We start from the raw sequence: 14,300 nt of genomic DNA on the forward strand, positions 1-14,300 counted from the left end.
AATAGAAATAAATATTGTTTTATATCTGTTTATTTGCAAAAAAAATATTTTTTGTGAAGAAATACCAGATTTTTTTTTTTTTTTTTAGGATACTGGTTTGAACCAAAATCCTAGATGCAGAAGGCCTGCCTGAGGCAGGAAAAGGAAGAGGCCATTACAAGTCAGTTGTATTAGAGTAGGCAGCTTTGGTGGATCCAGTCCGAAGGTGTGTGGATCCATCCTGGACATTTCAAAAGATGTAAATTTATGAGGGAGGAAACTGTTAGTATGTTTTCTCTCTGATGTTTTTCACTTGAGAAATGATAAAAACCATTTAAACAACTTAGTGATTTCTCTGTGTAATCCTATGGGATTGAGTAATTTTATATAAATTGTATTAGGGGCTGTTTCTTCTTAGGTCTGAAGTTACCCTTCCTCCTTGTTCACGTTCCTCTCTGTGAGTCAGTACTTCATTAAGATCAGCTGAGGCATCCCTACTGACTTCCTAAAATTTGATAACAAGAATCTTGAAGCAAGACATTCTTATGAAGGGTCATTACTTAGGGAATTACCTGCCTACCTTGAGTCAGAAGAGCCCCGGTTGGCTGTGAGAAGTAGGTGAGAGATACATCCTTTTAGATGAGGATATTTTGAGGGAGATTAATTCTAAGGTATTTTTTGAATTTTTGTATCTTATGTTCTTTGAATTGTTTTATGTTTATTATTAAAATTTAAATATTTGTTTGCCCAAGTTAGAGGAATTTTATAAATCAGAATATACTATGAGGCTAGTGGTGTTTGTGTAAGGCATTCAGAACACAGACAGCTCCTTAGCTCTGTAACAACTTGCCTGATCAGTGTGAATTAAGTTCCAGTCTAAGGAAAAGAACAGAGTGATTGATAATTGATGTCATCAGAATCTATTTTACTACTTGAGAGTTTTGTTGATTCGAGAGTATTGAAATAGTTAATTGTATCATTTTGTCTTAAACTAGTGATAAACTAATTTTATTAATTTCTTTTTCAGGTGATTTTTGTTTTCAGTTGTCAATTTGTTCCCTAAAATTATAGATATTTATTATATTGGCTTTCTAAAACTTTAGTAGAAAAAAATCAGTATCATTTTGTGTCTCTTCTTATACCAAGGACTGTATATTGATACAACTTAAAATTGCTTGTAACAGGGAACACTTTTAAAAATGTGAATATTGTTTTTAGGCTGATCTTATAAATGAGCTGTACCAAGGCAAACTGAAAGACTATGTGAGGTGTCTGGAATGCGGTTATGAAGGCTGGAGAATTGACACGTACCTTGATATTCCACTGGTCATCCGACCTTATGGGTCTAGCCAAGCATTTGCCAGTGTGGTATGTACCTTCCAGCTGACTGGATATTTACAGATAACACACACACCAATCTACATTTATATTACGTATACACATGTACACACAACATTGATGATTATGTGTTCTGTTTGCTAAGCCACAGAATTAAGGATATGTTAGTCAGGTTAACCTGGAGTTTTTTAGACAAATATATGAAGTTCTATTTAAAATTTTAGTATTTTTTTGTTAATCTAAAATGTGTGATGTAGTAATTAGTTTAAATAAACAATAATATTTAAGGTTAAAACATGAATAAAGTAAGCAGTTATCCAAATTTAACATCTATAATCATCTTTTTAATTTTAACACTTGTAATCACCTCTTAATCACATTTTTAGCATGATTGCAGACTTAAAGTCAATGCTAAGAGCTCTTACAATTAAAGAAAGGTCTTTTCTCATTCATTATGGAATTATCTTTTGATTGTCACAGCTGATACTACATGTCTCATCTTCATGTATTCATAGTAGCCAGTTTTCAAGCACTTTTTTGCACTTAGCTTGTAGGCACTATTTTCACAAAACTCAACTCACTAGATCCTCTTGGAACACTGGGAATTGTGCACCTGTATTTCTATTTTCTTTTTCTTTTTTTTTTTTTTTGATAGAAAACATATTGTAAATGTTCCAGAAATTTCTGTGGCAGAGAAATTTGTTATAGGTATTTTATTTGTATTTCCTTCTCTGTAGTACACTTGCTAATATTTCAAGGTACATGGAGATTCTGAGGAACACAGTTTGGAATATCTGTAATAACTTAAGGTCTAGGACAAATGTAGTAGGTTTTCCTTCCTTGCCAAGTCTTCTAAATTATGTTTGAACCAAAATTATAATGCTGTCTAATGCAATTTTTTTTAATACAGGTAGAAGGAATATTTAAGCCAGTTGATCTATAAATGGAATGGGGCATAAAAACATAGGGGAGGTTGGATACTGAGAAGTGATAGGAGGAGGGCATTGGTATACCTGATAAACTAGGGCAGTGATCAAAAAAGGAAAAGGTCCCAGTCATACTCTGTGAACATCAGTAGAATTTCTTTTAAATGTTTAAGTAACCTTTGGAAGGCACAAGAAAGTAAAGAATGATAACTAAAAAATCATACAAAAATCTGAAAATAATATGGCCACCTTAGTTACATGTATGTAAATATATTAACTAGAAACAGGTTTTTTAAAACACAATCCAATAATATGTTGGCAGAAGGAATTACATGCATGAACATGTGAGATGGTGGAAAGTAGTGTGTCATGAAAATATTCAGAAGGGATCAGGAGTGGCTGTGTAGGGCAGATGAGGATTGTTTTAGGACATTTCCATACCATCAAGACAGCAATACTAGACATGTATGCACCAGCTAACAGCTGCGAAGTGTGTGAGGAAATAGCATCTTCAGAGAACACATACAAACTAATTTTTTTCTAGTCATAGTTGAGATTTCAGTACTCTATTCCTTTGCCAATTGATAGGTAAAACAACCGTACAGAATGGCAAAGAACTTACAGAAGAATCCAACAGCACCAGCATTTGATAGAAATCTAGTGCACATCAGATGCTCCATCCAGCTGCAGAGTACACATTTAAATACCCATAAAATGGAGTCTAGATGGGCCAAAACTTGGGCTGTCAGAGGACTCTTAAATTTTTTAATCGCATTACATGATTTCCTACCACGATGAAGTAGATACCACTAGCAGAAAAGAATAGAAAAATAACCAAATACTTGAAATCAAGGGTAAAAGAACATTTACGTATCATGTACCAGACAAAGGAATATTTAAAACATACAAAACTTTTAAAACGTTGAGTTTTGTGTTTTTAATTACACAATCCAATTAGCAAAAGGCCAGGCAATGGTGGTGCACACCTTTAATTCCAGCACTTGGGGGACAGAGGCAGAGATGCTTCTGTGAGTTCAAGGACAGCCTGGTCCATAGAACCTGGTCTATAGAATGAGTTCCGAGATAGCCAGGGATACACAGTGAAATCCTGCAAAAAGAAAATTAGCAAAAGAATTCACCAGCACCAGCATTTCATTAGAGGGAACATTCAGAAGTAAACAATAAGTATGGTTATTGGTCAAGTTGAAAATCTCAATAGGAATTTTAAAGACTGTTGTACCTGAATGACAAATGAAATTATAACATCAAATTTTAAGACACAGGTGACACAGTTTTGAAAAGAAAACTTACAACACTAAATAGTTCATTTAAAAAATAAGTTTCAAGTCAGTAATCTTAAGGATTCACCTAACTTGGCAAAAGGAAAGCGGAAGACACCCAGGAAAAGCAATTATATAAGAGAGCAGAAAACAGTGAAAAAAATAAATAGGGGTGTAGAGGTAATCAGTAAAGCTTTTGTTCTTTAAAAAACAGTAAGTTTCAAAATACTTATAGCAAGACAGAAAAAGAGATGACAAAAGTCCTGAACATTGGGGGTGAAAAACATGTCACTCACCAGTTACGTAGCACAAACTGCAGCTCAACAAGTGTAAATTAGGTTCTTAATGACCCTGTGCCTAGTGAGCTATTTAACTCCACAACTGAATCGTTTGGGAAAGGGAATTTTCAAGTCTGAATTGTTTCACAGGGTACTTGTACTAAACATTTTAAGAACAAAATATGAATTCAAAATATTCTTTTCTTAAAAAGAAAGAATTCTTCCCTGTTTGTTTTGTAGAGCCTTGCTGTCCCGATTATCTTAAACAATGACGTTTCCTCAGCAATTTGTTGTGTAAGTTCTGGCTAACTCAGTTAAGCAGGAGGAGCAAGCATGAAGCTGACGGTTTTTAATACACATGATCGTATAGAAAATCCTAAGGCAGATTTAAAACAAGCAGATAACAAGGTAATAAGATTTTAGGCCATAAGAAAAACATTCAGAAATCATTGTATTTCAGGATACTAGCAATGAATAGGTGAAAGTGAAGATTAAAATACAGGACTGCTTGAAAAAAGTGCAAGTGCAAATGAAGCAACAATAACAAAATCCCACACATATTGAACTTCTGTACTGAAAACCAGAAAACTAGGAGAGGTGTTTAAGTGGAGAAACGCATTGATTGGAAATTCAGCATAATAAAGACACCAGTTCTTCTGAAGTTACATGGTGTGGTACAGTTCTTATTGTAGGCCACCAAGATTTCCATAGCACGTATTTAAATGCACTGGAATAGCCAGAGTACTTTTTTTAAAAAAGAAAAGTGGAAGGAACAGATCTACCTAAATTAGATTGAATGCTACTTAGCAATAAAAAGCCTTTCCATGCTGCTGTAGTCATTAGGATGCTTTGTATTAGCACAGGGAATATTGAACAGAACACCCAGAAATAGATTCAGACAAATATGCCCAACAAGTTTTTGATGGACAGAGAAATAACTCAGGAAAGCAGGATGGAATATTCAAATAATGGTGCTGACTGCCATTAACATCCATCTCATGCCAATGAACCTTGACTCTTACCTCACACCCTCCTCAAATAGTAACTCAGAACGGACATAGACTTAAATATCAAATATGTAAAGCTTTAGTAAAAACAAAACCACATAAATCCAGACATCAGATGAACTGTAAGGTTTAATGTTAAAAACATAACTCACAAAATTAAAAGTATTTACTCCTGAAATAGAATATTTGCTCATCATATATCAGATAAAGGAATATTTAAATTTTTCAAGCAATCAGTTTTATTTTTTAATTTCACAATCCATTTAGAAAATTGGCAAAAGATCTTACCAGTATTTCATCAGAGTGGGCATTCATATGCCAGAATCAGAAAAGATAGTCTCAGTCAACTAGCTATTAAGGAAATGTAGATTTTACAGTGAAAATCTTACTTCCTGCCACTGGTACAGTTAACAGTACAAATCATTACAGTAGCTGAGCTAGTAAAGTGTTAGCTGTGCAAGTGTGAGATTTTTGATCCCAGAGCTCACATGGAGGTTGAGCATAGAGACACATGCCAGTACTTAAAGTGCTAGGGAGATGGAGAAAGGAGGTTACCTTAAGTTTACTAGCAAGATACCTAAGGTTTGCTAGCTGGCCAGTCTAGTCAAATTGGGTTAGCCCATGGTCAGTAAGAGACCCTGTTTCTAAAAATAAGGTGAGGAACAATTGAGGAAGACTTGTAACATTGACTTCTAACTTCTAAGGTGAGATTTTCCTTAACAAGTGAATGATTGAACAAATTCCGATATGCATAAGCTGTAGATACCAATGAGCAGTAATTTGAATGAATGTGCAGGAAGTGAAGCTGCCTGGAAGAAAGCCGGGCACAAAAGTCGGCATACAGTCTGTTCCGTTTTCATAAACTTGATCATGTAAATGTTTTTTATGACTACATTTTAGAACTGCATCACTGTTGATCATTATTAGAGTTACTACTGAATTTAGTCAATTCCTGTCTTTATATAGAAACTATTTACTGCCTCTGCTGTCCTGTGGGATAAAGGACCCAGCATAGATAATAAATACACAGACCTAACTTAATTCACAGACTGGGGCAAACAGTGATTTGAGAATGCTTGAATGAAGAAGGAGGATTGAGCAGTGTCCCCATCACCATTATGATGTTCTGTAGTTTATGAAATGTCATTCTTAGGAAACAGGACAATGTGTAGACAGTATCTCTGGATAATATCAATTCTTGCAAGTATGTGCAAATTTCTAATTATCTTAGAAATGAAAATGAAAAAAAGATGAATGAATGACTTAGATAAAGTTCTTTCCCTAACTCAGAGCAGAGAGTCTCATGGAGAAGCCTGGATAGCACCGTCTATAAGGAGACACGTTGCTTTGCGGCTCATTGTCACTAACAGGAATTGCTGTCAGCATCAGAGATGCAGGAGATTAGCGCTCAGTGCGTTGTTCCAGTTCTTATTATTTATAAGGCTTAGAAAGACTAGCTTCCCTATTCTAAACAAAGAAAATGTTAAATAGTAAAGAAAAATGGATCTGTGGAGAATAGGGATAGTCCAACAACGAGAGCATGAGAGGAGAATACCGATAGGCCAACAGTGAGAAGGTGGGGCCATACTATGTTTCTTCTGGTTGCACTTGTGCCTAGATTATGTGCTATAAAATTGTAATGATCCTGGCTTTGTTTTTGCTAACCTAAGAACCTAAGAATTATCCTTTTTCTACTTTGACTTCTGAAAAATACAGTCTACAACTATATGAGCAGTTAAATTGTTCATAGTGTGTGTGGGAGGGAATGGCCTATGTAAAGCAAAGCTTGTCACCCTAGAGTGATAAAGTCACAGTTTGGAACTAAATTAGAAGCATAATTTGTTAATAGCGTAACATACAAAACTGTAGCTTACAAGAAGCAGTCCTTTTCTGTTCTGTGTGCTAGCAACAGCATGGTGTGGAAACATTTTGTTCCCTTCCATAGCTCAGGACCTACCTACCTCCTTTCTAAAGATCAGGACTTTTCCTATCTATATCATTCAGTCCAACACCACAATGCAAAAGTCAGTAAGAAATTAAGTAGAAGTGGGGTGGTGGTGGCACATGCCTTTAATCCCAGCCAGCACGTGGGAGGTAGAAGCAGTCAGATCTCTATGAGTTCCAGGACAGCCTGGTCTACAGAGTGAGTTACAGGACAGCCAAGGCTAAAATCCTGCCTTGAAAAACTTAAAAAAAAAAAAAAAAAAAGTAGAAGAGGTTGGAATATAAAATACTGACCAAAGCAATTTTTATGAAGAATGAAATAACATAATTTTATTATAACTTTTAATAATTATTATAATAATATTTTGCCACTAATTTTGTTCTATTCATTCATGGCATTTTTGATGACTTCAGTTACAGTTTTAACATTAAACAGTATTTTAAGTAATTGTAAAACAATTACTTTTTTTCTAACTAGGAAGAAGCATTGCATGCATTTATTCAACCAGAGATCTTGGATGGCCCAAATCAATACTTCTGTGAACGTTGTAAGAAGAAGTGCGATGCTCGTAAGGTAAGAGACTTGTAAATACTATTATGTCTGAGATGATAGTCACTGTCTGTCCATTTGTCCCCTAACCACACTTGCTTCTTTTTAGGGCCTTCGGTTTTTGCACTTTCCCTATCTGCTGACTTTACAGTTGAAAAGGTTTGATTTTGATTATACAACCATGCATAGAATTAAACTGAATGATCGAATGTCATTTCCAGAGGAGCTGGATATGAGCACATTTATTGATATTGAAGATGAGGTAAATATTACATTTTCTTGTTATGCTTTTCATTATACATTTTTATTTTAATTTTTTAAAATCACTTTATGTGTATGAGTGTTTTGCTTGAATATATGTCTGTGTTACATGTGTGCCTGATGCCCTCATAGGCCAGAAGAGGGTTTTGGATCCTTTGAAGTTAGAATTAAAGACAGTTGTGAGCCACTCTGAGGGGGCTAGGAGTCAAACCCCGGTCCTCTGGAAAGTTTTCTTACCACTGAGCCATCTTTCCAGCCCCTACTTATTTTGAGAAGAGTTGTGTGAGATGCGTTAGGACTGGTCTACTTGAAGTGTGCTCTTGACGAAAGCTTTCTCCTTCCTCATTTTCCACTGGTACATTGTATGAGAAGATTATCCATGTGGCTTAAAAAAAAAAGCTTTGCCTGACACTGTACTTTTCAAGTTTTTTTGTTATTGTTGTTTTGTTTTTGTTTTTGTTTTGTGTTTTGGCCGGAATAGCGTAAGCTCTTTAAGAGTCAAAGGGTTTCACCGCTGGGATTCTCTCTTGAATTTGGATAGCAATCTTGTTTCATAGTTTTTTGTTGAAACTGTATTATAGCTGGATTTCTGATCTTTACTACACATGATGCCAATATATGTGAGGGAGGGAATAAACAAAGTCGTATATGACCTTACTGTCTTCTCTCTGTGCTAATACTCTTAACTAAGGTACAAAAGCAAACATAAAGAGGTTTTATCTATTACTCTTTGATTTTATTTTTTGTTTTAACTTGGAACTTTAAATAGTTTAAACATGGGATTTTGATGAATATAAGAAAGGCTCATCAGTTTCTTTCTACTCATTGACCTCCAAGGGTTTTCTAGCTTTATTTAATATATATTATCCTGCTTCTTTTGGATATTCTCCTGATTGTATTGTGTGAACGATTGTCAGTCAGAAAGGGTAGTTGTTACAGGGTGATAAATCCTTGCCGCTGTAAGAGTTTTGTTTGTGGCTTTCCTGATGGAAACTGAATACTAGTTGTAAAAATCTACCTTCTTCCGGGGGCTCAAATATAAGTGTAAATGGTCATCAAGTTTCCTTTAGTGTTTGTCTTAGTTAGGATTACTGGTGCTGTGATGAAACACCAAAAACAAGTTTGGGAGGAAAAAGTTTATTTGGCTTAAGCTTTGACAAACTGTTCATCATTGAAGAAAATCAGGGCAGAAATCTGGAAGCAGAAGCTGATGCAGAGGCCAGAGAGGAGTGCTGCTTACTGGCTTGCTCATCATGGCTTGCTCAGCCTGCTTTCTTATAGAGGAATCCAGAATCACCAGCCCAGGGATGGCACCGTCCACAGTGGTCCAGGCTCTCCTACAGGTTTGCCTATAGCTTGATCTTATGGAGACATTTTCTCAATTGAGGCTCTCTCCTCTCTGATGACTACAGTATGTGTCAAATTGACGTAAAACTAACCAACATAGTATTTGTGTGAGTGTGATGAAAACAGTTAGTTTGATAAATAAGAAAACAGTGTTTTCTGTACCTCATCTGCGTTGTGCCAGTGTTGGTAGAGAGGGGATTCTAGTCTTTGTGCTGAGGGGTTTTAACAACCTCAGTTACTCTACACCTATTTCCTACATGTCACTATTTAGTGCTAGAAAGCAGCAGAGATAATATGCCTTTATAGTTAGTGCATCCTAGTAAATCTCTAAACTCTGGCCCTCGTTTTCCTGTTGTAAGGAGCTGCTGTAACTGCAGTGGGTATGCACTGAATGGCAGCTACAGCCAATGAGCATTCGTAAAGAACTGATAACAGACGAGACTGGATGTGTACACCCGTAAGAGAGAGAAGAGGGAATAATAAGATTGGATGGTGTTTAGTTAAAGTTAGGAAATCTTCCCAAAGTCTGTTAAGCTTGAAAGGAGATATTCTTCATCAAATTCTCACTTAAACATAGATGAAGATCTGACGGGTGTTTTCTGTATTCCTGACATATTTGTTATAAAGGGAAACCTATCCTAGAGGAAAGAAATACAGATTTTGCTTGTTTGTTTGAAATTTGGGGACTTCGTTTTAAAAAAATCTTGTTTGGTTGGTTAGTTGGTTTGGGGTTTGTTTTTGGTTTTACTTTTTTTGAAAGAGTCTTGTTATACATTTATGGCTGGCCTGAAATTAGCAGTCCTTATGCCTCTGCATCCCAAATGCTGGGATTACAGGTGTGTGCTGCCATGCTCGTCTTGCAGTTCTGGAGGTGATTTTTTTTACCTTCATTTTGTCTTGAATCTAATGTCCTCAAAGGAAGAAGACTGCCCTGGGAACTAGATAATATACTTAGAAAAATGTTATTACCAACAACAAAAGTTATTCTTGTTGTGTGGTGGCTTTAAGAACTTACTTATGCATATCAAAGGCTTTCATCTTAAATCTAAATTTATGTTAATAAAAACATTGTAGGTACGTGTATAAATTATTAAAGAAAAGGAGAAGAAAGGCTTGTTTGGAGTTTCTAACAAGTGGAATTCTTCAGCTTGAGTCTCGGTGGCTGTGAATTGAAAGCAGTCAGGCATGGAAGTGCTATATCCCTGCACTGAGCACAGCAGATTCTAAAGTTCTCAGGGACAGATGGATGGCTTAGTTTAACTTTTCTACAGTAGTCAAGAGAATGTTTTGTTGAAATTGGGAATAAATGATTCTGTTTGGAGCCAAGGGTAGTTGCTGTCTCAAATGTTTCTGAAGGAAATATTAACTTTCTCTTGTTCCTTTGTAGCAGTAATCATAAATGGGGTTTAATATAATTGAGAACCACTATTTGCAGTGTTAAAATTTTATGAACAATAGAAATACTTTTAGAGTGTATTTTTTAGTTAACTTAAAATCTGAGTTTAAAACAAATTTACTTAAAATGAAATAGGTGTTTCTCTTAATCAGAACATGTTAAACTATGGGGAGATGATAAAAAACATAATATCTTTTCCTTTATTTGGCTTAAGATAGTTAGATAACTGTGCCTTATTAGAAATCTCCTCAGACTGAAAGTTGCACTGATAGTGGAGCGGAAAATGAAGGCAGTTGCCACAGCGACCAGATGAGCAATGATTTCTCCACGGATGATGCTGTTGATGAAGGGATATGCCTGGAGAGCAGTACTGGGAGTGAGAAGATTTCAAAACCTGGCCTGGAAAAGGTACCTTTTATGATGTTTATTGGTATTAGGTGCTGAGCATGCTAAACAAGTGGTTCACCAAAGAACTATACCCCTAGTTCCTACATGCTTTATTTAACAAAGATGGAGAATATAGTCATTTTTGAACATGTGCATTACTTTGTGCTTCATTTTTGATAATTAAGACTTAAAAAATATTTTGTGCTGGGTATAATCATAATTGTGTTTTAGAAAACACTACTTACTACTTCCTAGGAGACTGTGCTATGTTGAGCATTGTACCATGTTAGAATGGCTGCTACCTCTGCCCTTAGGATTGAGCAAGTCTCCAAATCCTTTATCTTCGCTGAGTTTGCCCATAGAGGAAAAGAAGAAGATTGGGCTTGATATGTTTCATTTGAAGAAGTCTAACAGTGGAACACTTCTGAAACACTTAATAACATAGCTGACCTTGAGTTAAGGAAAGCCAAATCTTTGGTTGGCTTTCCTCTCCTTTCTAAAACAATCATTAGAAATTCTAGAAAATGATGCTCTTCTTTAAATTATGATCTGGAAACCAAAGGACTGGATATCTAGGGTAGGATTTTCTTTCACCATGTCAGTGATCTTAAGGTTTTTTGTCAAGCCATTTTATAGCCATGTAACCTGCTTTATTAAGAGGATAATTTCCTATTTTAAAAAAAAAAAAAACCTTGAGCATAGCGTAAGTAATAAATCATTAACTTTTCTTAAGCCACAGAATCATTAAATCTAAAGATCTGGGGCAATAGTTAAGAATGAAGCATTACAGCGTGACTATTTTGAGATCAAGGCCACTCTTCTTGCCGCCATCTCTACTATCCTTGATTTTTTAAGGTTACCACCCCCATTCAGGGAAGAGAGCTGAGTGGGGATTGCTGTGCAGTGTCATTACAACTCCATATGAGACCATACTGTGAGCCCAGTGTAGCTCCACTTTGCCTACTGTTATGTGTAGATAATCATGTTAGCTGCTAATAAAGACAGCTTAGTTTCTTCATTCTGACTGTGGATGCCTTTTCTTCATCTTGTGTTAGTGTCCTTGGTAAGATGTCCAGTTCAGTACTGAGTAGGAATGCTAAGGCAGTTTCCTTGCTTTGCCCTATTGTGGGAAAACGCTTCAGTGTAACTGTTAGTAAAATATCGTCCCTGAGAACCCTTGTTTCTCCCATATAGGCAGAGTTGCCTTTTACTTGTAATGTGATACCTAGAATTCTAATTTTGAAAGTGATTTGGGTCTACAAATAAACCACCACACTTATCTAGAACTTGCAACCTCAGAATTTTTCAGGAACATAATTGGAGGGCAGAGTTCTAAAACTTGAAAATGTGTTACCAGTAACCAGTTGGTAAATGCCAGGAATCCCAGCACTTATGTGACAGAGGCAGTGGTATCTCTTAGAATAACAAGTTCCAACCAGCAGTTGCTACTAAGTAAGCCCTATTTCAAAAAATAATGAACGATGTTTGTAGCACAAATTCTAGATTGTAGGTAAATTTTAAAACCTGCCTGTCATTACTTTGATTAATCTTAGTTTTGGCAATAAAATTCAGAGTTTGTTTCAGAAGTTTCATTATGTAATAATTGTAGTCAGTTTAAAGTTAAGACAAGACAAACTGAGTGTGCTGATATTTGATTTTAGAAGGTCCCAGTATTTTCTAAGCAAAGAATAAAGGAATTAAGTATACTCATCTAGCATGCCTGATATGTTCCCTGGTGCTACAAAACGAAGAAAGCGCTTCTTCAAAAAAGTGAATGAGATCCAGCATGCCTATACAGTAGTGTACGCATGATCCCAGTTGCAGGATAAAAATCAGAGAATTGGCTGCAAGTTTGAGGCTAGTCTGGTCTAACATAGCTTGTTCCAGTTGAGAAAGGGTTGCAAAGCGAGACCCTCTCAAAAACTTAAAAAAACAAAAAACCTTGCAGAATCTACTTATGACAAATGGTCTTTCTAACCTTCTATGTCATGACCTCTCCTAGAGACTCTATTAAGATTCATTTTATTTGATGTATATTGGTGTTTTGCCTGCATGTCTGTACATCATGTATATACCTGGTACCCTAAGGACTGAAGAGGATATCTAGAGTTAAAGACAGTTGTGAGCTGCTATGTGAGTGCTGGGAACTGAATCTGGGTCCTCTGGAAAAGCAGCCAGTGCTCTTCCAATGAGCCATCTCCAGCCCTGGGAACTCTTATTTTTATTCACTCCAGGTAGAGATGGCGGAGACAGACCAGAGAAAGGATTCCATCCAATTCCAGCTTGGTGAACCAGTGAGTTTATTGCACTTCTTTAATGAAGCATGATGACTCTTAGGCTGCTCGATCACCAAAAAGCCCACTCCAGTGTGGGTAGCAAGTTACAGGAGTCTCCCTTTTCAGCACCTGGTTACTACTGTGATATAACCTGAGCCTCTGAGTTGATAACATTCATGTGTTTGGAGGTGGTTGTGGAGTTTTAAAGAAATATATGTATGTCTTTTGGTTCTTTTTTTTTTTTTTTTCCGGAGCTGGGGACCGAACCCAGGGCCTTGCGCTTCCTAGGCAAGCGCTCTACCACTGAGCTAAATCCCCAACCCCAATGTATGTCTTAATTAGAGTTTCCATTGCTATGAAAAGATACCGTGACCATGACAACTCTTTATTTCAGAGGTTTAGTCCACTGTCATGTCCATGTCACAGTGGCATGCAGGCAGACAGATACTGGAGAAGGAACTGAGAGTTCTATATCTGCATCTACAGGAAGCAGGGAGAGACAATGAGACTAGGACTGGCTTGAGCATTTGCAACCCACCCCCCAGTGACACACTCTCTTCAACAAAGTCACACCTCCTCCAACAAGTCCACACCTCCTAATAGTGCCTCCCTGCCTGCCCCTCCCTCTCCTCCTTCTTCCTCTCCCCCTCCCTTCATCCCCCCCCCCCCCAGTGTGTGTGTGCGCGCATGTGCACCGTGTGCATGCCTGATACCTATGGACCCTAGAAGAGGGTGGTTGTGAGCTATAGTGTGGGTGCTGAGAACCAAACTTAGATCCTCTGCAAGAGCCTCAAGTGCTCTGTACTTCACCTCAGACCTGTCTCCCCAGCCTCTCTTGTGAGTTTGATATAAGCCTTCTGTGCTGTTATATTTTCTTCTCTGTTATCGTTTGTTTGTTTGTAGCTTTGAAACAGTGTCACTTTATAGTCCAGATTGGCCTTGAATTCTCAACTGTTGTCCTGCTATAGCCTCTTAAGTGCTAAATTAAAGGCCTGAGCTATGTGTCTGGTTGCTCCTTATTGATTTTAGAGATAAAAATACTGGTTGCCAGGGTCTCTAGTATTACTAATTGTTTTAGGGGGTGTGAAGTGCCAAAGCTTCTAAAAGAAAAAGTAATTCAAGCTAGTGTGGAGGCACATGTCTTATAATTCTAGCACTTGGAAGACAAGTCTAGAAGAGTCAAAAGTTTGAGGCCTACCCTAGGCAACATAGTGGGTTTCAAAGCACCTGGGCAACTTAGACCCTATCTCAGAATGAAGAGTAGCACAGAGGAGCAGGCATATAGCCACACTGGGACACTTACCTAGTGTCTATGAGTTCAGTCTCTAATA

The 14,300-nt window shown here is 36.9% G+C and overlaps 1 protein-coding gene across 6 annotated transcripts in view; it reads left to right on the forward strand.

Annotated features, from left to right (window-relative positions):
- Positions 1 to 14,300, forward strand: part of Usp47 (ubiquitin specific peptidase 47) — an 83,147-nt gene that overhangs the window by 43,129 nt on the left and 25,718 nt on the right. For 4 of the 6 annotated variants that reach the window (XM_039078096.2, XM_006230044.5, XM_006230045.4 and 1 more), the window contains 5 exons: positions 1,198 to 1,347; positions 7,231 to 7,326; positions 7,412 to 7,564; positions 10,547 to 10,714; positions 12,928 to 12,987. In XM_039078096.2, the coding sequence (XP_038934024.1) occupies positions 1,198 to 1,347; positions 7,231 to 7,326; positions 7,412 to 7,564; positions 10,547 to 10,714; positions 12,928 to 12,987 (627 nt within the window). 6 annotated transcript variants of the gene reach the window in all.

The sequence above is a fragment of the Rattus norvegicus genome, chromosome 1 (assembly GCF_036323735.1).
Source record: "Rattus norvegicus strain BN/NHsdMcwi chromosome 1, GRCr8, whole genome shotgun sequence".
Taxonomy (NCBI): domain Eukaryota; kingdom Metazoa; phylum Chordata; class Mammalia; order Rodentia; family Muridae; genus Rattus; species Rattus norvegicus.